Source organism: Myxine glutinosa, chromosome 7 (assembly GCF_964187855.1).
Source record: "Myxine glutinosa chromosome 7, kmMyxGlut1.1, whole genome shotgun sequence".
In the NCBI taxonomy this organism is placed as follows: domain Eukaryota; kingdom Metazoa; phylum Chordata; class Myxini; order Myxiniformes; family Myxinidae; genus Myxine; species Myxine glutinosa.
In genome coordinates this window covers 113,356,366-113,379,288 of record NC_136267.1, presented here as the reverse complement: position 1 = coordinate 113,379,288, position 22,923 = coordinate 113,356,366, and the positions used below count along the sequence as shown (strand labels likewise).

At 44.6% G+C, this 22,923-nt stretch overlaps 1 protein-coding gene and 1 long non-coding RNA gene across 2 annotated transcripts in view; both read right to left on the bottom strand.

Annotated features, from left to right (window-relative positions):
• LOC137431565 (protein mono-ADP-ribosyltransferase PARP14-like) overlaps window positions 1–10,688 on the bottom strand; it is a 36,527-nt gene extending 25,839 nt beyond the window's left edge. The window contains exons 1-2 of the mRNA XM_078782722.1: window positions 10,586–10,688; window positions 1,554–1,694 (exon numbers count right to left, since the gene is read on the bottom strand). Of these exons, the coding sequence (XP_078638848.1) occupies window positions 1,554–1,694; window positions 10,586–10,688 (244 nt within the window). The remainder of the gene's footprint in view (window positions 1–1,553; window positions 1,695–10,585) is intronic.
• Window positions 10,689–12,591: 1,903 nt separating this feature from the next.
• LOC144892990 (uncharacterized) lies at window positions 12,592–19,021 on the bottom strand. Its single transcript, XR_013624156.1, has 3 exons — window positions 18,852–19,021; window positions 17,102–17,252; window positions 12,592–12,635 (listed from the first exon to the last, which is right to left on the bottom strand). It is a non-coding gene; the product is annotated as an uncharacterized LOC144892990 (long non-coding RNA).
• Between the last annotated feature and the right edge of the window lie 3,902 nt (window positions 19,022–22,923).

Here is a 22,923-nt window from a genome sequence, read left to right as displayed (position 1 = left end):
GGTTGGAAGGTTCGAGAGGGTTCAAGAAGGTTCGGGGCGTATCTATATAACCCATCGCGCATAGCCCCCAGGAGGACTCGCGCGAGAAGGACTAGTGCGGGAGGACTGGTTGAACAAAGGACTAGCGCGGGAGGACTCGTTGAACAGAGGACTGAGCATCAGAGGACTCGCGCGCACTGACCAACCAGGAGGAATCATTGACGAGCAGGAGTTGAGAGCGTCAAAGAACGTTGAGAGATACGCGGGTGAAGAAAGACGCGCATGAACCAGAATATGCGCGGTTATAAAGTGACGCTCAGTTGAGCTGGAGGCTGAGCCGCGTACAGTGCATTAAGTCACACGAGTGATAACGGCTATGTAACCGCCGGCCGCGCTGAGAGACGCGTATTTGCCGTTCTACCTCATCGGCTGCTTTGTGCGGGAGACGCGCTACGAGGTTCCTTCCACCGCCTGCTGCCATCTTCGCGGGACGTGCTGGGACCGTGGAGAGCCAGATGGGGCCATTCCTGGACAACCACGTCGACGCGTTTGGCTGGAACATCAACCCATCTGCAATTCCCTGTGTGAGTGTGACGGGCCCGAGTCTGGGAAATAAGATAAGACTGACTAAGTGCTGCTCTGTGTCTCTGCGTCCCGATCATTGTACATACGTGTGGGAATAATAATTAAACCCGTGTTCTTCCTTTTTCATTCAATCGTCCTCGTGATTTCCTCATTGACTAAGCATGGTACGAATAAAACCGCTCGAATCGGGTTCCACTACTAAGACTGCATGGACAACGTGGTACTCAATCCGCTCGGCGTATGCAAATCACACGTGGCTCGTGCGAGGCTTGCTTCCTCGCTTCCGTGGCGGCGCAGGGATTTAGGTACAAGCGAGACTTGGTCCCGAAACCCTAACTTGCGTTTTGCCCGGAAGAGGCGTTTCAAGTCTCTCGGTTCCGTCAAGCCCAGAAAGGACAAGGGGATTAATCCCCCCCTTGGTAAGGGGAAGAAGGGCGGCGGAGAACCATAACAATATGTTCTATGTGCGGTTCGGGTGCTGGTGTTGGCTTAGCAGTTAAGGTGCTGGCTTGGGATCCTAAGATCCTGGGTTTTCGAACCCAGGATCTTAGGATCCCAAGCCAGCACCTTCAATCCCGGTCTATCGCTGAATTAATGCCATGGGGGTTGACTCAGCCTGTCATCCTTCAATGTCGGCAAATTGAGTACCAGTTCACTGGTAATTCCCTGTGTGCCGCAAGAGGCGACTAACAGGGTTGGTGGCAGGAAGGGCATCCGGCTGTAAAACATTGTTTAAAAAAGGGGACCATGGTGCCTGAAAAAGGCCAACCCCCTGCTCTGCGGGGAAAAATGGCCTCTGAAGGTGGTCCTACTATGTGTTAGCTCTTACATGAGCCTCGACTTAGTATACAAAAAAGAATAATGTTTCAGATATAAATCATTAAGAAATGGTGCTTTCTTTTGAGCAGTATTTTATAGGGCACACAAATTAAAATTTACAACATTTTTGAAAACATTTGCCAAAAACCTATTGGTGGTGGAGCACCTACCTTCAGCAGTCTGGCAAGTCAGTAGCATGGTGTTCCGTTTGAGGGTAAACAACTCAACACTATGCTGCAAAATACCCTCAAAGAGGAGTTTCTGCTTTTCTCCATCAATGCCATCACAATGAATCAGAATATCGTTTTCACCTGTGAATGAAGACAATATAAATTCACCATAAACTCATTGATTTGACACATGATCTTGCTCATAAGCAGAGTGAAATATCGTGTGCATTATACTAGATTTTGTATCGAAGAAAGTGAAAAAAAATTGTAAAAAAGCTAAACATTTCTGGGTGTCTAGCAACTGGCAAGAGATAAGCGGATGAATATGCATCCAAGTTCAACTCATCAAAATTACCAACCAGCAAACCCAGAACCAAACTCTTGTCTGGCACTAATATAACGTGAGGTGCAGTATCACATCATTTGCACGGAGCAGCAAATATAGAACTATAAATAATCTCAAAATGCCATCCTAAAGTTTCCGATTTGTACTTAAACTAAACCTGATGAAAACGACAGTGAAAAAAATTTGTACATTTTATTCATTTGTTTTCTCCCTATTCTCATAATAAAGTTTTGTTAAAGATTTGATGGCAAAACCTCAATTGGTTTAAAAAAGGTTATGGCCTGCACAATCTCACTGATGCTCAATTTGTAAGTAAATGAATAAAGAAACACAAACGATGAAAAAAAAAAATGGGGCGTTTCACACTTGACACACTCTGGCGGGGCTAATTAGGGCTATTTATAGTCACTATCCTCTTGCCCTTTGACATTTTGACCCATTTTTTTTCATCATTTTTATTATTTTATCCATATTCTCATAATAAAGGTTTAAAAAAAAATTATGACAAAAGTTCAAATGGTAAAAAAAAGTTATGGCCTCGACACACACACACACCACACACACCACACACACCACACACACAATTGCAAACCTCGTCTCCCGCTGTGTGGGGGGAGGGGGGAAGGGTTAATAATAATTGTTAAGTGTGCTAAGATGTACAGGAGTCAGACAGGGATGCATGCTGTCTCCACTTGCAATGGACTGGGTATTAATGAGGACTACAGAACATGCCAGATGTGGCACAGACTGGTCTCAGGGTGACCATCTGGAGGAACTCAGCATTGCAAATGATGTCTGTTTGCTATCTGTCACCAAGGAAAGTTCACAAGAGAGAGTAAATGGCTCCAGGAGTATTACCTCCAAGTCGGACTGAAAATCAACACGAACAACATGGAGTGCGAGATTACTTGCAGCAGACAACAATCATGATGTCATGTGCAATGACTTGGGCACATGAGATGTCGACAAGATTATGAATCGAGGGTCTATGTTCATTGTAACAGGAAGGGTTTGGGGGAGTAGGTATACTCAGATGTTCGGTACTCAGACCTGGTCGAATACAGTGGAGAAGGAGCTGAGGGACCTAGAAACCACCTGGACTGCAATCGGTCAGTGGGCCCAAGACAGACAAAAGTGGTGCAAGTTCCTCAAGAGACTCCATATGTTGTCAGGCTTGGATAGGGATCTTAAGCAAGTGAGCAAGTACTTGAGGGGTGTCAAGGATTTCTGTTTTATATTGTTGTTGACATGGCTGCCGATTCAATCCCGCTCTAATATTCGCAAAAGGAATGACTTGTAGGCAGATCTCAAGTTTTCACAACAACAGGCACTAGTTTGGCTGGCTTGCCAATTAGCTGTGCCAAGGCCAACTGAAGTTGAGGTTTTTCTTAACTTCGGAACTTAGAGGTTAGCCCATTTATGTACTGTGGGCCAAAGTGGTCTCCAGAAACTCAAACTAAGGCTTGTGTGAAAATATCCCCCATGAAAATGGACTGGCTTAGCAGTCCACGATGGGATTTAAAATTTTTTTGGGTTTTCTTGAACAATGGGTGAACATGATTTTTGTCTTCACTGTATTCATTTTTATTTCTATTCACCAAATTTAACTCTTCCACAACGATTTTCGATATTAAAACAATGTCATCTGTGAACTGTAGGTGGTTTAGTCTTCCTCTGCTGACATTTATTGCTTTATTTTCCCAATTCAGCTGATGGAACACTCTTCCTCGGCCTGCAGTCAACAATTTGTGAGAGAATGATTTGGCTTGTCTGAAATATCTTATAAAATTGATATTGCCACGATTCTGGTGCAGTTTGAAGATTACGATACGACCATGATAGGCTTCAATATAAATTGTAAATGATATTGTTATGTCGGGGGGTGGGCGGGTGTGGGGGGGGGGGGGGATAGAGGAATATCTAGAGCCAGGTAGGTCTGAGTCGGTCGGTGCTCGATTGTCGTGAGAGGGAATCTACCTGTAATAAGTTCTATGTGTAGCCCGGATGTCGGTGAAAGTCGTAGTGGATGTGGAAAGCGTGCAATGGAGTGCAGGGATTATGGATAAAATTCCTTTGTTTGTCATTCCCTCTGTCGCCAATCCAATGTCCATTATGGCAAAGCATTCATATAGACACTGAGATGGGTCCCTTAGTGCACACATTAATTAAATCCCCTCCCTTACAAAAAGATTTTGGAAGAAAACAGACAGGAGCGCAGATCGGGGCACCGCCGCATGGGGCCGCAGCCAGCCACACCACCAGCTGGCCTAGCTACGAGCATCGGGCAGGGCAGGCTATAGCCACGCCCAGGGAACGTGTGATTTGTTGAGGTGGAAGGCACAAACATTCGGCCAATCAGGGCAGAAGGCGCCAAACGACCATTTAGAAACAGGTCGCTAGTTGGAGGACAAGCGCGAGTGACGTGAAAAGGTGGGAAAGATCACAAAGATGAGAGGGACGGATTGGTAACGCGCCAGAATTGACGTCAGACCACGGGTTGACAAAACGTCACGCTCGCAGGCATTTTAGTCAGTTTGTGCTGGTCTGTTCGTTCTGAGTTCTTCGTTGGAGGCTCTTCGTCCTGGGTCTGTGCTTGTGCTTCACGCGTTGGTGATCGGCTTCACTGGTTCTTCTTCCCTGCGTTCCTCCCTGGTGGTCGTTGGCGTCTTCCCTGAACCTTCGCTGTGCTTTTGGTTCTTCGTGGTGCTTTTGGTGCTTTGGTGCTTGGAGCAAGGCTGGTGCTGGGAGAGAGGCTCGGTGCTGTGAGTGAACGGGACCTTGTGTGCGACCGACGAGGGGCGAGCAGACTAGGCCGCTGAGCGGGTGGCTCAGGGCCGAGCAGAGCGTGGGCGAGGCGGACGGAGGCTTCTTCGCGCCAGCATCGGAGCCGGACATAGCCGCGTTGGACGATGGACACACCATACAGACAGATATGACGCACCACATCTCACACAAATACACGACGATTCTTTTATTTAATTCATCTCCTTTGTCCTGTTGTCAAGTCTGGTGTGGGGACGTCCCTATTTAGGACATTTATTTACCGGCACGTTATTTTCCTGTCCCACTAATAATTGCAAATAAACCCTTGTATTATTTTCTTTCATTCCAAAATCCTGTGTCCGTTTTGAGTTCATTTCCTCCAGGATCGGAGCTGCCGTCGGATCGCTACAGGTACGCGCTTGCCGTTTCTTCCTCTTCATTCTTCCGCCTGTGCTTTTATAGTCGAATCCGTAATTGATCGTCGCATCAAGTAAAGCCGTTCGGTCATCCACGGCCCTACGGTATTAACCGAGGGCTTCACCTGACAATATTGTAACAACAAATTTTGTAGTTTTTTTTTCTTTCTTTTTTTTCTTCTTTGTTTGTATACAGAATAGAGGCTCGTGAAAGAGCTAATATTTATTTCACAAACAAATCAAACAGACAAACAAAATATATCAAAAGAGGGAGCGGTAGACAAGATGGGGAGAGAGGGGGAAGCACACAAACACAACATTTGAGAGCAGGGACATCTGGAGATGTGTGGGAGGGAGAGGGCTTGGGGGGAGGACGCGTGGGAAGGGGGCGGGGGGGGGGGGTGGGAGAAGTATAAAACACAAGGACACGAAGGACTTCCATGACAGAAGTTGGTATTTCAAAAAAGTGGATTTGGGGTGAAATTAGCGGGGGTAGAAAATATCAAGGTTTTGGATGGGGGAAGAAAAGAGATGGTGGTGAACAGCTGTTTTAAAGACCTGGAGGGAGGAGTGGGTTGCGGAGGATGCCCAGTCGGCGACTGGCTTTGGAGGCCAGCTTGGAAATGTGGTTTTGCCAGGAAAGATCATGGCAGATAATGAGACCCAAAAGCTTGAGTAACAGAACTTCTTGGAGAGGATTGTTGAGAAGGTAGATGGGAGGGTTGTCCAGGCGGTCTTTTCGGAGAGACATCGTGAGAGTGTGAGATTTGTCAGGATTGAAAGACATGTTCCACTTGTTTGCCCAATCTGTGATTTTGTCCAGGTCTGCAGAGAGTGAGGAGGCTGCAGACTGCCGATCTGAGGGATGAGGAATGGAGCGACAGAGAGTAGAGTCATCAGCAAAGAGATAGAGAGGATTTTCAAGAGAGTCAGAGAGATCATTGATGAAGACCAGAAAAAGCACAGGGCCCAGAACACTGCCTTGGGGAACTCCAGCCTGAACAGGAAGACGAGATGAGAGAAACCCATTCAGGGCCACACGTTGACTACGACTAGAGAGGAAGTCCGCCATCCATGCGTGGAGATTTCCATTGATACCAAAGGAGCAGAGTTTGGTGAGCAGAGCGGGGTGCCAGACCGTATCGAAGGCACGTGATATGTCAAGGGAACAGCTCTAATTTCCTGCTTGGCATTGAGGACCTCCATCCATTGTTGAGAAAGCAGAAGCAGCATGTCCAGAGTAGAGTGACCAGGTCTGAAACCAAATTGATGATCAGAGATCAAGCCATTGGAGACGAGGAAAGATTTCATATCCGAAGCAATGATGGATTCTATGACTTTGCTGATAATTGGGAGAAGGCTGATTGGTCTGTAGTTGCTAGGATCTGTTTTTGCACCTTTTTGTGCAAAGTGGTGATGTTGGCTGATTTCCAAGCAGATGACAGATGACCTTGAGCAAAAGAGAGGGTGAAGAGAACAGAGAGAGGGAGTGAAAGAGCGGAAGAACAGCATTTTAGGAACCGTGGGCTGATGCCGTCAGATCCAGTTGCAGATCAGAGTCGAGGGTTGGCAGAAACTTTTCCACCTTGTCAGGAGGAAAGGACAGAGAGTCGAGGAGCAGCTGGGTACGACTGGGTATGGTGGGTACAGAGAGGGATGGGTTTGGGACACAAGATTTAGAGGCAAACACAGAGTTGAGGCATTCAGCTTTTTCACGTGCGGAGTCAGCCATGTAGCCGTTTGAGGTGGGGGAGGGGATGGAGGGGGGAACAAACACCAGATTTGACCAGACGCCACCAGGATTTGGAAGAGGGAGACAGATAAGAGAGTTCTGTCTTGAGGAAGGAGAGATATTGTTTCCTGGCTCTCCTGAGAGTGGACACACACTTGTTTCGGGCTTTGGTAAAGGAAATGAGATTTCCTTCCATTGGATTTGCTTTCCCGGAGACGAAGGCAAGTTGTTTCTGGGCAACAGCCTCACCACAAGATTCCGTGTACCATGGACGGGAGGAAGGGTATGACAACTGAAGACGAGATGGGATAAATCTGTGCATGAGAGAGAGCAATTTACTTTGGAAGAATTCCCAGGATGAGTTGATGTCAGAGGCGGTAGAGGTGGGAGACGAGTCCAGATGATTGATGGCTGCTTGAAGACTGTGCCAGTTGGCCTGAGTGAAATGCCAGACTCGTCGACGCTGAGGAGGCTCTCTGCGAATGGTCAGAGAGATGTCCACTTTAACAAGCACATGATTAGATGAGCCGATTGGAGCAGAAGAAGAGCAGCAGACATTTTCAGGGAAGTTAGTCATAACCAAGTCCAGAAGAGAAGATGCTCCATTGACTGAGATCCGGGTCGGGAAAAATTGACAGATTGTGTCAGTCCCAGTGAGTCGCAGATGTCCATTGCTGAGGAGTCATGGCTGGTGAGAGAGGTACCCACACCCAGCCAACTGGCATGGTGACAATTGAAATGACCACATATGAGGAAGAGAGAGTTGGGATGGGTAGATAGAAGTTGGTCCATATTATCAGACAGCGAGATGTAGATGGAGTCATCACAGTTTGGTGGACGGTACAACACACATATGAACAAAAGGTGGGAGCGAAGGGGAAGCCGTAGCCAAAGGTATTCCTGGGGGTGAGGTGGAGAGAGGGCAGTGCAGGGCGAGTGAGGAAGAGAGTTTTTTTTTATAAAGATAGCAACCCCACCTCCAGGACGAAGCTCAGGTCTATCATACCGGAGGAGGGAGTAACCTGGGAAAGATACCAAGGAATCAGAGACATCATGAAGGAGGAAAGTTTCTGTTAAGCAGATCACGTCTGGTTTGTCAGAAGCAACCTGTATGGAGAGATCAGTTAAGTTTGAGCGAAGGCCCCGGATGTTTGAGGTCCATACCGTTAATGAAGAGGAAGGGGGAGCATCGGATACAGAACAGGGGGGCGGGGCGGGGGTAGGGTAAGATGTGGAAGAGGAGGAAGAGGTAGGGAGAGCTGTTGAAGGTGTGTCAGAGATTACAGAATAGCTTGGAGAAAGGGAAGAATGGGGCGGACAAAAGGTTTGATGGTGATTGGGTGAGGCACAGTGAGGTGTTATTTGAGGATGGGGAAGAGTGAGGCAGAAGGTTGAGGGAGAAGAAGGTGAAAGTTGGAAGGGGGAAGAAGCGGGGAGGACGCTTTGAGGAGGAGGGGTGAGAGGGGAGTCTAGGAGGGGAGGAGTGAGGGAGAGTCTCGGAGGGGAGGAGTGTGGGGGGAGTTTAGGAGGGAAGGGGCAGGGGGGGAGATTTGAAAGGGATGGGTGATGGGGAAGATTTGGGGGGGAGGGGCAAAGGGGAAGATTTGAAAGAGATGGGTGATGGGGAAGATTTGGAGGGAAGGGGTGAGATTGGATTTTGAAAAGTGTACGATTAATGGGAAACGAACATTTATTGCAAAATGAGTGTCTTGAGACATTCGAGTCAAAAATACGTTTAAGGACGCTGAAGGATGGGTGGAGTTCTGGAGAGTTTAGGGAATGAATGAAAGATGCACTGTAAGAGATGGAATTTTTTTTTGGAATGAATAGATTTGGTGAGCAAGTCGAAAGCATCCTTTTATAAAAGAAGAAGAAAAAGGTGTTATAGAATATGACAAAATAAAGTTCTTCAGGGGACAGATGAAACATTTTTTAACAACGTGATCACATGATCACGAACAACGTGGTCAAAGAACGAACGAACAAATAAGAACGAACAAACGGATAAGAACAGAGAAGGAAAATATTTTTTTGGGTTTTTTTTTTGAGATTTTAAAACAAGGAAGTATGGGGTGAAAAGACCGTGAAAAACAGAGACCGAAAGTAATTTGCAGCACGATCGAAGAACCGCTGAGACCAAAAAAAAGCCTCAAGCCAAGGGCTGACACGGTAGCCTACTAGAACTACAAAAGGCCTCAGAATACACGATACGAAAAAAACGACGATTCTGTACACAGGTATGAAAAACCAACACCGAGAAACCTATTAAAGTCACCCCAATAGGTACATACACCGAAAGAAAGATACAGATTCGACAAAAACACAATTGTGAAAAATTACTTAACTTCGAAAGCGTGCGCGCGGGGACAGCTTTGAAGAGACGTGACGACCAATCTTGCGCATCAATGGGCAATGACCCATCAATGGGCAAATCTTTCCTGGGAAAACCACATTTCCAAGCTGGCCTCCAAAGCCAGTCGCCGACTGGGCATCCTCCGCAACCCACTCCTCCCTCCAGGTCTTTAAAACAGCTGTTCACCACCATCTCTTATCTTCCCCCATCCAAAACATTGATCTTTTCTTCCCCCGTTAATTCACCCCAGATCCACTTTTTTGAAATACCAACTTCTTTCCTGGAAGTCCTAGCAGTGTCCATGTGTCCAACTATTAGTGTCCAACTAAACTATTAAACTATTAGTATTAACTAGCAGTGTCCAACTATTATGAAAAAAAAGTGCCAGAGTGGTTATGCGGTTAGCTTGAAACCAGCAGATGAAGGTTCAATTCCTTTCTTTTTAAATAATTTTAAGATATGATGGGTTTTCAAATGTATGGAAAGTGGGAGGTGTTCCGTATATTCATTCAGGGTTGTATAAAGGTAAGCTCAAGGTGTTTGGTTCTCGTTTTGAAGAGAAAGCCTCTCGGATAATAAATATTAAAATAATTGTTGCTGCAAATGAAATTATAGACCCAATAGAAGATAAAACATTTCATGTTGAGTAAGCATCTGGGTAGTCAGAGTATCGACGAGGTATTCCTGCTAACCCTAAGAAATGTTGTGGGAAGAAAGTGAGATTTACCCCCGTAAATATAACTCAGAAGTGAATTTTATCCCAGGTTTTGTTAATTGAGTATCCGGAGAAGAGAGGAAATCAGTGTATGTTCTTTGCTGTTGTACTTGTGTGCTTCCCTCTCTCTCTCCCCATCTTGTCTCCCGCTCCCTTTATCTTATGTTTTGTGTGTCCGTTTTTTGTGTGATTAATGTTAGCTCTTACATGAGCCTCGATCTTGTCTACAAAAAGAAACTAGAGGTTCCAGGGAACCTGAACTCGACTGGGTCAAGTCATGTCATCGGTCATGACGAGGTCATTTTTCGGACATCGTCAAAACCCGTAATATATGTGTTGAGGTTTGTTACATACTGTCTACACACCAAGTTTCAGCCTTGTAGCTACATTAGGAAGTACCAGATTGACAAAAATTGATTTTTCAATATGGCCGCCCTGCCACGCCCATTTTTGGCCGTGCAACGCCCAAATGCAATCCCAAACTAGTTTATGCCTTAAAGATGCTGCATAACAAGTTTCATCAAATTTCATCAATATTTGTGACTTTTAGAGGATAGACGTCGAATTGTTTACAGACGACAGACAGACAGACGGACGACGGACACTGGGTGTCGACAAAAACTCAGCTGGACATAGTCCAGTTGAGTTAAAAAGAAAAAAAGCTTGAGAGAATGAATGAGGGTGAAGTGATGGGAAGAATTGCTCACCCTTTTTTGTAGAGGGCTCGTCTCGCTCTTCAGACAAAGCAAAATGTTCCGCAGTGAAGTTACTCTCTTCTAAATCAAGTGAGTGAATTGACGCTGACTTCATGATATTGGCACTGTTGTCTTCCTTCTACAAAGTAAACATTTCCTCAATGATTATGTCAGTTTTCAAATGGGATAAAATGAATTTCATTCAAAACAGTAAATTTTATTTTTTAACAAACGTCCAATGAGTTTTCACCACGTTCTGATCTGATCTGTCACATGACAATGAAAATATTTGCGGTGCCAAGTTAGTGTTTTCTTTGGACTCTATGGACCAGTTATGGCAAATTTTGGCATTGCGACCAAAGTGCTGGTGACAATCACCCCGAATTATCAAAAATGCCCATGGAATATTTAAATGCTGGTATAGCCAAAGAAACTGTTAAAACTGAACTAGCTGGTTATTTTCCCAGTGCGATATGTGATTATAAAAAAGCTTTCTTGGCGCTGCCATGCTTATGGGCGGACAATCAGGACAACTGCAGCTGAACACATTTTCAAGATGAATGTAAACAATTTTTGCTTTAAAAAATGAGCGACAGTAATATATTTCGATGAATGATTACCGATTGATGGAATGTCTTTTCTTACAACCAAAATCATGCATTTTGTGGCTTCGCCAGGAAGAAAATATGGAGGGAAGGAAAAACAAATATTTATGAAAGTTTTGTAAACGAAAACATGAAACCTGTTTAAATTTATGTACATTTAAATTCACACAGTATGGTGATGATTGCCTTCCAAGTGTAAAGGATATCCGTGTTGAAAAGCTCCCTGGTGATTGGAGGGTTGTGAAGAACAAGGTGACAAAGAATGATGGATAGAGTCAACAAAATGTTGATCAAGGGATGCTCACCATCACGGTAAGCAATCAGAAGCTGATGCTTCGGGCATTAACCCTTCGTTGGAGCAATACAATCCTCATGTGATTTTTCCAACAACCCTTTTGGGTCCTTTTGCTCTGACGAAGAGTTATCATACAAAATATCAGCTTCTCTTTGCTTCCAATGGCGGTTAGGATACCTCCATCAACGTTGTGTTGACACCATCCATTTTCCTACCTGTTCACTGACACACCACGAGCCAACACTAGCCTCCGCAAGCAAGACTAGTTCTTCATTATTTGAACAATGATACCCTTTACTGCTTACGTACATGTCCTGGGGAATGTTAACCTGAAGGCAAATGAAAGCCTCTACTCCAGTGATGCAAAATAGACAGCCACATACTAGATCCTAGCACAGCATTCCTGTTGCTTGTGGGAAAAAAACCAACAAAATCATCAAGTAAGTGTGAGGTCGAATAAGTATGTGTGGCTTAGCCAATGAGAGCAGCCACACGAAGCTGTAGTAACTATACACAAAGAATTAAGTTAAGCACCCCTACACAACGAATTAAGGTAAGCACCCCCTAATATATATTCTTTGTGTATATGTATACATTGGCATATATTCTAAGGTATGTGAGATCAAATAATGATTGGTATGACATTAGCAATTATCCATTGATGTAATTGAGTGATCAAAGTGAAAAAAAGTGATTGGTTGAGTCAGTGATCCGATCACGTGGGTCCTACACACGTTATTGACGCAAAGATCGCTAGAGGTCTTCTCAGAACAATGACTGTACGTTAGAAAACATACACGTCATCCACACTGTCCGTGATGGACCTATAGCTCCATACTTAGATTGAGGTGAAAATATGCCTAAAATTCCCAAAAAATTTCACCTTAAATTATTCAGAATAAAATATTGAAAACGGCATGATTGTTATGTTTTTATGTGACCATAATATCACTTCTCCAGAAAATATAGCAATATCATGGGTATATTACACTGTTTTGACGACAACAAACTTGTAATGTGCGAGGTTGTAAGAAAACGGGGGGGGGTGCTTAACTTAATTCTTTGTGTATATTAATTACAAGTTAAAACAGTCCAGTGTGCAGATGTGTATGACAAACCTCTTTTTTATCTGCGGCCTTTGGGACAGGTTGCAGCACAGACTCTGAAAAAGAACAAGGCAAATGAAAAACCGCAGAAGAACTTGAATCGGCAAAAGTCTGATTAGTTATTGTTTTAAAATGCTGCCATGCACAAACATGCACAAGTCAGCAATGGCTGCAGATAAATTATAAATACTAGAGCATGGTAGATTTTTTTAAACAGTGAAGGTGTAGTGGTGTGCAATTACTCGGTTAATTAAAGCTGTCTCACTATTGGCCAATTATTTGTCAAACCAACCTGGAATTAACATGCTGACATACAGTAATTGCAAAAAACTCGGCGTTTATTTTTGTCTACAAAGTGAAGGCTCATGGAAGAGCTCGAACGCAGATCCAATCAGGAAGCAACAGAACAAAAAACAAAAGGAACAGCAGAAAGAACCACCTTTAGAGGCCATTTCCCCCCACAGAGCAGCGGTTGGCCTTTTTCGGGTATCGTGGTCCCCTTTTTGAAGCAATGTTTTATGGCCGGATGCCCTTCCTGCCGCCAACCCTGTTAGTCACCTCTTGCGTCACACACAGGGAATTACCAGTGAACTGGTACTCAATTTGTCGACCTCGGAAGGATGACAGGCTGAGTCAACCCCCCTGGTGTTAATTTAGCGATTGACCGGGATTCGAACCCAGGATCCTCGGATCCCATGCCAGCACCGTAACCGCTAAGCCAACACCAGGCCTAAAAGAAACAGCAGAAAGAGAGGGGGAAATGCCAACAGCAGGGCCAAGGGACAAAATATACGGAGATGGCCAAACAAGGGTTGCGGGTGAGGAAGGGTTTTAAGTCTCCAACAAGATAATGAATACATGCATGACATCTTTTTTTTCGATGGAATCTTCAGAACATCAGACTGTTTCAGCCATAATGGTCATGGCTGTCGCATCAAATACATTGTATCGAACGTCTCCAGAACGATTTCCATTGGTTAAACTAGCATGACTTTTCATGGATTAACGAGGTGAGTTATCCAATCAATGCCATAATGATGAACGAGAAACGTTATTTCATTGGAACAACATCAATGGGCCTCGATCAGCAATTTTTGATTTGCCACAATAACTTTCTTTCAAAATGCCAAAAAATGTTATGATCTGTGGAATGGGATCGATCGGACTTTAAAGTCTGGAATCTTAAACTAAATGTAAGTGATTTTTGAGATTAGTAAGATTTTTATGATTTTTATTTACATAGGATTTTTATGTTCTGCCGAGGTGTAGTCTAATGGATACCCCCATAGTCTAATGCGGGCTACAACACTGTCTGAGGGCACTCCAGCTTTGACAGGGAGAGGAGATTAAAGGATTCCATTGAGTGCCCCACATTGGCTACGAGAGTGGAGGAAGTCAGAAAGCCATGTGCTGAGTTGGCCTTGGATGCCATAGGCAGATAGTTTGGAGAGCAAGGCACGATGCCAGACTGTATTGAAAGCTCGAGAAATGTCCAGAGAGAAGGTTCTGATCTCATGTAGAGGGCCTCCACCCATTGGTGGGAGAGTAGAGGCAATGTGTCCAAGTTAGAGTGACCTGGTCGGAATCTGAATTGATGGTATGAGATGAGATTGTTGTGGAAAAGGAAGAAAGTCAACTATGATGATGGAGTCCATGACCTTGTTGATGATTGGAAACAAGCTGATTGGTCTGTAGGTAAGATGATCGTTTTTTGCACCGAATTTATGTCATGCAGTGATGTTGGATAATTTCCAAGTAGATGGAGGATGACCTAGGCAATTGATAGGGTGAAAAGGGTGTGCAAGAGCAACAGAGCAGGTTTTTAGGACGCGTGAGCTGATGCTGTTCAGTCACGTTGCACAATCAGGGTCGAGGGATGACAGAAACGTCTCCACCTTTTTAGGTGCAAAAGACTCAGAGTTCTGGACCGGTTGGATGCAACTGGGTAGGGTGAGTACATACACCAGAGAGACTTAACAAGGGACCACCAGATTTTAGAGGAGGGAGACAGGTTTGTAAGTTTAGTTTTGAGGTTGGACAGATGTCGTTTTCTGGCTCTCCCAAGAGTGGATACCCACTTGTGGGCTTTGTGGAATGAGCTGAGGTTGCCTTCGGTTGGATTTGTCTTCCAGGAAGAGAGGGCATGTTGTTCAAGGCAACTGCCTCACAGCAGGATTCAGTGTACATTGTTGGGAGGAAGGGTATGATAACTAAAGACAAGATGGGATGAATCTGTGCATAAGGGAGAGCATGTTTCTGTGTAAGAATTCCCAGGATGAGTTAATATCAGGGACGGTAGATATAGGAGAACAGGCCTGAAGTGCAATGGCTGCTTGCAGTCACTGTCGATTTGCCTGAGTGAACTTCCAGACTCGCCGGCACTGAGACTGTTCTCTGAGAATGGCCAGATAGATGTTGACCTTCACAAGCACATGCTCAGATGAACCAATGGGAGCAGAGGAGGAGCAGGAGACATTGATGGGAAAGTTCGTCATAACCAAATCCAGAAGGAAAGATTTGCCATTGACAGAAATGCGGGTTGGAAAGTTTACAGATTAATTCAGTGCCACAGAGTCCTTTGGCCTTTGCTGAAATTCCACATCTTATGAGAGAGGTACCAGCACCCAGTAAATTGGCATGTTGGCAATTGAAATCACCTCGTGTGAGGATGAGAGAGTTGTGATCAGTGGTTAAAGGTGGTCCGTGTCATGTGAGAGATAGCTTTGTTGTTGGAGTCGTCACCGTTTGGAGGATGGTACAAGTTACAACACACAGGAAACAAGATGTGGGAGCAGAGGGGAAGTCACAATTTTTTTTGCGACTTCCTTGGTAGTCACAATCAATTGGGAGTTTTAAAGTGAAAAACCTTTCCGAATACTGTGAAGCACAAAGCACATTTAATGCATTTTAAAGCACATTTAACAATTGGTATATTTGCTGAGTGCAATTGGTGCAAGGCCCAAAACTTGTATCAAGGGAGGCGCAAAGCGCCACTCCCTTATAAATGGGACAGTTTCTCCAGATGCAGCTTCAACATGGGGACTGAAAACTCGTTTCTCGGCTTCTACTGGACGAAATCGGCTGCAAATCTCGGAAGTAAATGCTTTGTACATCGAGGTAATATGCTCCAAATTTCACCAACGTCCGTTTCCGCATTCTTGAGTTTTATTAAGAAAACCGTCGAATTCACGTTGGTGTTTGTCCGTCCATCCATCCGTTTGCCCGCCCAAAAGGTGTTGGCGCTCATATCTCAAAGGCGATACTAGGCAGGTTCACTATGTTAACAAATATAATTTCGTTCAAAATTTTTGGAGATTAGCAAAACTATACATTTTTGGAATATTCAGAGCATGAGGAAAACAAAAATTAATGTTGGCATTTGCACAGACACCTGCATGGCCGCCATTTTGGATTTTGAAAATGGCCGCCATAAAATACATATTTTGCGCGATCTCGGCTTCTAGTCAACCTAGAAACTTAATTAAATATGCTAATCCTATGTTGTCTGGGTCAACGAATCCAATAAAGGCCTCAAAATAGTGCTCAGGATTATAGAAAAGCAACAAACAAGAGTAATTGAAAACCATTGTCTTTATATTTGTGATATAACGGTATTACATAATACATGATATTGCAAGTCCTTTGAAGTTATAGGTATGGGTTTATAAAGCAATAAAGCAGCCTTGTTAGTATCAGGTTGAACTATAAGTTCTATACACAGGATCTACTAGGTCTATACCATACAGGCATATGCTTTTACAGATCTTCATCACTGTCCTGAGTGTCATTTTCACAAAGGTGTCTATGCAAATGCCAACATTAATTTTTGGATTCCTCATGCTCTGAGTATTCCAAAAATGTATAGTTTTGCTAATCTCCAAAAAATTTGAAAGAAAAAAACATAGTGAACCTGACGATACATTGAAACGAGCTGAAACTTGGAATATACATCAGCCAATAGGTCTATCGAATGGCTTTTGAAACAAATTCAAAATCTGCGCTCATTAAGGGAGTCTACAGGGGGTGCCCTACATATATATGTTAAAACCCACCAGTAAGTAAAGTTTTTTGAACTGTAAGAATCAAATTGGCGCCCCTTTATATGAACTTTTCTAGAGCATTACTTGGTTCCTCCTAAGAACACAAGGGTAGACCAGCATGCACACAAGACTTTTTGAATGTCCCTTCTTTTCTATTATTTGGCATTTTCTACAAGCTATGGAATGGAATGTCCCTTCTTTTCTAGAGTTTGCCGCACAGCACACACCATATAAAGGGACCTTTTCTATGCCCCTGACATTTTCCCCAAGAATGCAAATAGCATTCAAAGGAAGATCTCCCATAAAGTTGTCATGCATAAAATGGCATGTTCAAACCATAAACACATTCTTCATACTATTGATTTTCTTGCCTTCACCAATACAGGCACCAAAATGGTAAAGCAATAAGTTAGAAACTACACAGAATCCTATAAGCAATATGAACGAGAGTTCTTGAACACCCACTCGTAAATGAGATTCACCTTTCCAGTGCAGGGTAGTTAGGGGAATTTTGCATATCTTATGGCAATGGTAGGTCTCCTTAGTTACCACGAGCAGATTGATCGTCTCCAAAGTGGAGATCATCTGTGCCACGTCTTCAGGGCGCTTTCCCTCAACATTTATTCCATTGATCTGAAAGGAAGCAGGAAAATAAAAGTGCGAAAGAAGTTCAAAGACTAATTTGTAAGTAAAATGCAAAATAAGGAGCGAGCTGTCAGGCATGTAATTTTTTGTATCGTAGAGACATTTGTGTCCATGTTCTCACATCCTGCTTTGCTACTTGTCCTCACAGCACTCTTTTTACCTCTGCCACTGAAAGTGGATGGAGGTTATGTTTTCACCCCTGTCTGTCTGTTTGTCTGTCTGTCTGTTTGTCTGTCTGTCTGTTTGTCTGTCTGTTTGTCTGTCTGTTTGTCTGTCTGTCTGTTTCTCTGTCTGTCTGTTTGTCTGTCTGTTTGTCTGTGTGTCTGTGAACAGGATATCTCAAAAAGTTGTGGACAGACTCAGCCGAAATTTGGTGTGTGACAAGAACGAATCATTTCGATTTTGGTGAAGGTCTGGATTTGGATACAAGAATTGTTTTAACTTTGAAGTGATTCTTCACCTTTAAGTGAGAGGGCCAAAAACATTATACACTGTACAGCATGATATTTCAAAAAGTTGTGGATGAGTTATGACAGAACCAGGTGGATGAGTTCGTTCGACAACAAGAACAAGCCCATTAAATTTTGGTTCAGGTCCGGATCGAGATAATAATAATAATAATAATTCATTTATTTTGTATAGCGCTTTTCCAGAAGCCCAAAGGCGCTTTGACAGAGTGGAAAACATAATGCATAACAATACATGAAAACAACAATTGCAAAAAGACAAGAATCAAGAAAACAAACAGCAGCGATATACGGCATATATATAAGACAAGAATCAAAAAGACAAGACAAGAATCAATAGGGAAATATTTAAAGCAAAAGGAGGGAGAAGGAGAAGAGATAGTCAGGGGTTAAATGCTGTGGGTTGAATGTTGAATGCAGCGTTGAACAGGTGGGTCTTTAGTGATGTTTTGAATGTGGTGAGTGAGGAGGAGTCTCTGATGGTGTGAGGTAGTGAGTTCCAGAGGGTGGGAGCAGCGATGGAGAAGGCCCTGTCCCCCCAGGATCTGAATTTGGTCCGGATGGAGGGGGTCAGGAGGTTGGTACCAGCAGAGCGGAGGTTGCGGGTGGGAGTGTCTTTGGTTTCAACCAAATCTGGCTTTGGTTTCAACAGCGTGAAGCCGAGCTCGGTGTGAGGCAGGAGCACCAGCCCAGAGGGGAGCACAGTCACAGTAGATAATGTAAAGTTGTGCTTTGCAATTATTGCAGGTCGACATATCACATGAAACAACCAGGAAAGAGTGGGGCAAAGGTGACTCAAAATCTCCTGATTTATGGCTCAAAACCAGGTATCCCATCATTGCATTATTAGACAAAGATCAGTTCACAATAAAACTTCAGGCAAATGACATGCCATGTTTTCTTGGTGGGCATTAAAGATCCTATGGTGACCTTCATGAAGAACACTGAAAGGATCAAGTTGTCATCCTAATGAACAAACTATGTGGAGCCACCATCACAGTGCCAGTCAATCCTGGATAGGGTAATCAAAAAAAGATCACTCGGCTCCATGACCACATTTTCAGTGCACGATAGAATGTCACAATATAACAAGTAAATCATGCTGTAGCGAGCGTCTCACCTTCATTATGTAAGCTCCATTCCACAAGCCAGCCTTTTCAGCTCGCCCCTTCACCTTCTTTACATAATGTTCCAGTTTGTCTTTGCTTGTGGACAAGGTGAAGCCGAAGCCTTTATGTCCTTTATCCAAGCAGCAAAGATATTGATGGTGGTTTGGGGAACAAGATTGAATTGCCTGATCGATGGAAAAAAAGGAAAAGCATTCATGACATCAAACATAATCTGCTCAATCTATTTTAAATGCAGAGGTCGATGTTCATACATGTATTTGATGACAAAAAGGGCAGGAAGCCAAGAAGGTGGAACCCAACAAACCAACAAGGTCAGCTCGCCAACAAGCAAACCAAGAATGTGGAAGCCAACAAACCAACAAGGTCAGCTCGCCAACAAGCAAACCAGGAATGTGGAAGCCAACAAACCAACAAGGTCAGCAAACCCACAAGCAAACCAAGAATGTGGAAGCCAACAAACCAACAAGGTCAGCAAGCCAACAAGCAAACCAAGAATGTGGAAGCCAACAGACCAACAAGGTCAGCAAGCCAACAAGCAAACCAAGAATGTGGAAGCCAACAAACCAACAAGGTCAGCAAACCCACAAGCAAACCAAGAATGTGGAAGCCAACAAACCAACAAGGTCAGCTCGCCAACAAGCAAACCAAGAATGTGGAAGTCAACAAACCAACAAGGTCAGCAAACCCAGAAGCAAACCAAGAATGTGGAAGCCAACAAACCAACAAGTTCAGCAAACCAACAAGCAAACCAAGAATGTGGAAGCCAACAAACCAACAAGGTCAGCAAACCCACAAGCAAACCAAGAATGTGGAAGCCAACAAACCAACAAGTTCAGCAAACCAACAAGCAAACCAAGAATGTGGAAGCCAACAAACCACCGCGGTCAGCTCGCCAACAAGCAAACCAAGAATGTGGAAGCCAACAAACCAACAAGGTCAGCAAGCCAACAAGCAAACCAACAATGTGGAAGCCAACAAACCAACAAGGTCAGCAAACCCACAAGCAAACCAATAATGTGGAAGCCAACAAACCAACAAGGTCAGCAAACCCACAAGCAAACCAAGAAGCAAACAACTTCTCCCTTCATTGACCTCCACACCCCTTCCGACCTCACTGACTACTACAACCACACTCTCTCCTCCTGCCTTGACCAGCTTGCGCCTGTAAAAACCAAAACAGTTTCTTTCACCCATTCTGCTCCCTGGTTTACCCCTGAACTCCACCTGATGAAAACTCGTGCTCGCCAACTTGAAAGACTCCGCAATAAAACGGGTCTCACAGTTCACTCCCAAGCCTACAAGGACCACATACAACACTACAAAGATGCCCTCTCCCGCGCCCGCTCTGCCTACTACTCTCAAATTATCCACTCTGGCTCCGGAAACCCAAAAGCACTCTTCTCGACAATAAACAAACTCCTCCGCCCCCTGAACACCACCACCCAGTCATTCACAGTAGACAACTGCATCTCCTTCCTCTCTTTCTTCCAACGCAAAATTGACAACATCTACAACAGCTTGACCACCGCCGCACCCGCTCCCCCTCCAACCACCTGCCCCCCCTTGTCCTGCCATCCCCTGTCTCGGTTCTCCCCAATCTCTCCTACTGACCTCTCTGAACTCCTCATAGGAATGAAAACTGCCACCTGCACTCTTGACCCCATCCCCTCCAGCTTTGTCAAAGCCTCCCTCCCTGCTCTCTCTCCACTTATCATTGCAACAATAAACTCCTCCCTGTCTACAGGCATCGTCCCACCTTCCCTCAAAATTGCTGCTGTTACCCCCATTCTAAAAAAACCTGGTCTAAACCCTGACACCCTAAACAACTTCAGACCCATCTCCAACCTACCCTTTCTGTCAAAAGTTTTGGAACGCGCTGTAGCCACTCAACTCAAACATCATCTCTCTGCCAATAACTTGTATGAAACATTCCAATCCGGATTCCGCTCCAACCACAGTACTGAAACTGCTCTCCTCAAAATCACCAACGACCTTCTCCTCTCCTCTGACGCTGGCAACCTCAACATTCTCGTCCTCCTCGACCTCAGCGCTGCCTTTGACACCATCGATCACACTATCCTCCTCACCCGACTTGAATCCACCTTTAACGTCACCGGCACTGCCCTCTCTTGGATTAAATCATACCTCTCTGACAGATGCCAGTTCATCTCCATCAATAACTGCAAATCCCCCACTGCTCCCCTCCCCCAAGGTGTCCCCCAAGGTTCAGTTCTTGGCCCCCTCCTCTTCATCCTTTACCTGTCCCCGCTCGGTCACTTAATCCGCCGTCATGGTCTCCAATTCCACTGCTTCGCCGATGACATCCAGCTTTTCATCTCCACCAAGTCCGTCTCCACCGACACCCACTCTATCCTGACAAACTGCATCACTGAAATAAAATCCTGGCTTCAAATCAACTTCCTCAAGCTTAACTGTGATAAATCTGAAATAATCATCATTGGCCCAAAAACGCTCACAAAATCCACCCATAACTTTGCCCTCAACATCGACGGTATCCCAGTATCCACCTCCCCTCACATCCGGAATCTTGGCGTCATCTTTGACCAAACCCTTTCCTTCGACAAATACACTAAACAGATCACAAAGTCAGCCTTCTTTCACCTGAAAAACATTGCCCGTCTCCGCTCATCCCTCTCCTCCACGGCTGCAGAAACCCTCATCCACGCCTTCATCACCTCCCGTCTGGACTACTGCAATAGCCTCCTCTATGGTTCACCCTCAAAAATCACCAATAAACTCCAATACATTCAGAACTCCGCTGCCCGTCTACTCACTCATTCCCGGACCCGTGACCACATCACCCCCGTCCTTTACAAGCTTCACTGGCTCCCCATCCCCCAGAGAATCCAGTACAAAATCCTCCTCTTGACATACAAAGCCCTCCATAACCTGGCCCCATCCTACCTGGCTGACCTCCTCTCCAGACACACTCCCACCCGCAACCTCCGCTCTGCTGGTACCAACCTCCTGACCCCCTCCATCCGGACCAAATTCAGATCCTGGGGGGACAGGGCCTTCTCCATCGCTGCTCCCACCCTCTGGAACTCACTACCTCACACCATCAGAGACTCCTCCTCACTCACCACATTCAAAACATCACTAAAGACCCACCTGTTCAACGCTGCATTCAACATTCAACCCACAGCATTTAACCCCTGACTATCTCTTCTCCTTCTCCCTCCTTTTGCTTTAAATATTTCCCTATTGATTCTTGTCTTGTCTTTTTGATTCTTGTCTTATATATATGCCGTATATCGCTGCTGTTTGTTTTCTTGATTCTTGTCTTTTTGCAATTGTTGTTTTCATGTATTGTTATGCATTATGTTTTCCACTCTGTCAAAGCGCCTTTGGGCTTCTGGAAAAGCGCTATACAAAATAAATGAATTATTATTATTATTATTAAGAATGTGGAAGCCAACAAACCAACAAGGTCAGCTCGCCAACAAGCAAACCAAGAATGTGGAAGCCAACAAACCAACAAGGTCAGCAAGCCAACAAGCAAACCAAGAAGGTGGAAGCCAACAAACCAACAAGGTCAGCAAACCAACAAGCAAACCAAGAATGTGGAAGCCAACAGACCAACAAGGTCAGCAAGCCAACAAGCAAACCAAGAATGTGGAAGCCAACAAACCAACAAGGTCAGCAAACCCACAAGCAAACCAAGAATGTGGAAGCCAACAAACCAACAAGGTCATCTCGCCAACAAGCAAACCAAGAATGTGGAAGCCAACAAACCAACAAGGTCAGCAAGCCAACAAGCAAACCAAGAATGTGGAAGCCAACAGACCAACAAGGTCAGCAAGCCAACAAGCAAACCAAGAATGTGGAAGCCAACAAACCAACAAGGTCAGCAAACCCACAAGCAAACCAAGAATGTGGAAGCCAACAAACCAACAAGGTCAGCTCGCCAACAAGCAAACCAAGAATGTGGAAGTCAACAAACCAACAAGGTCAGCAAACCCACAAGCAAACCAAGAATGTGGAAGCCAACAAACCAACAAGTTCAGCAAACCAACAAGCAAACCAAGAATGTGGAAGCCA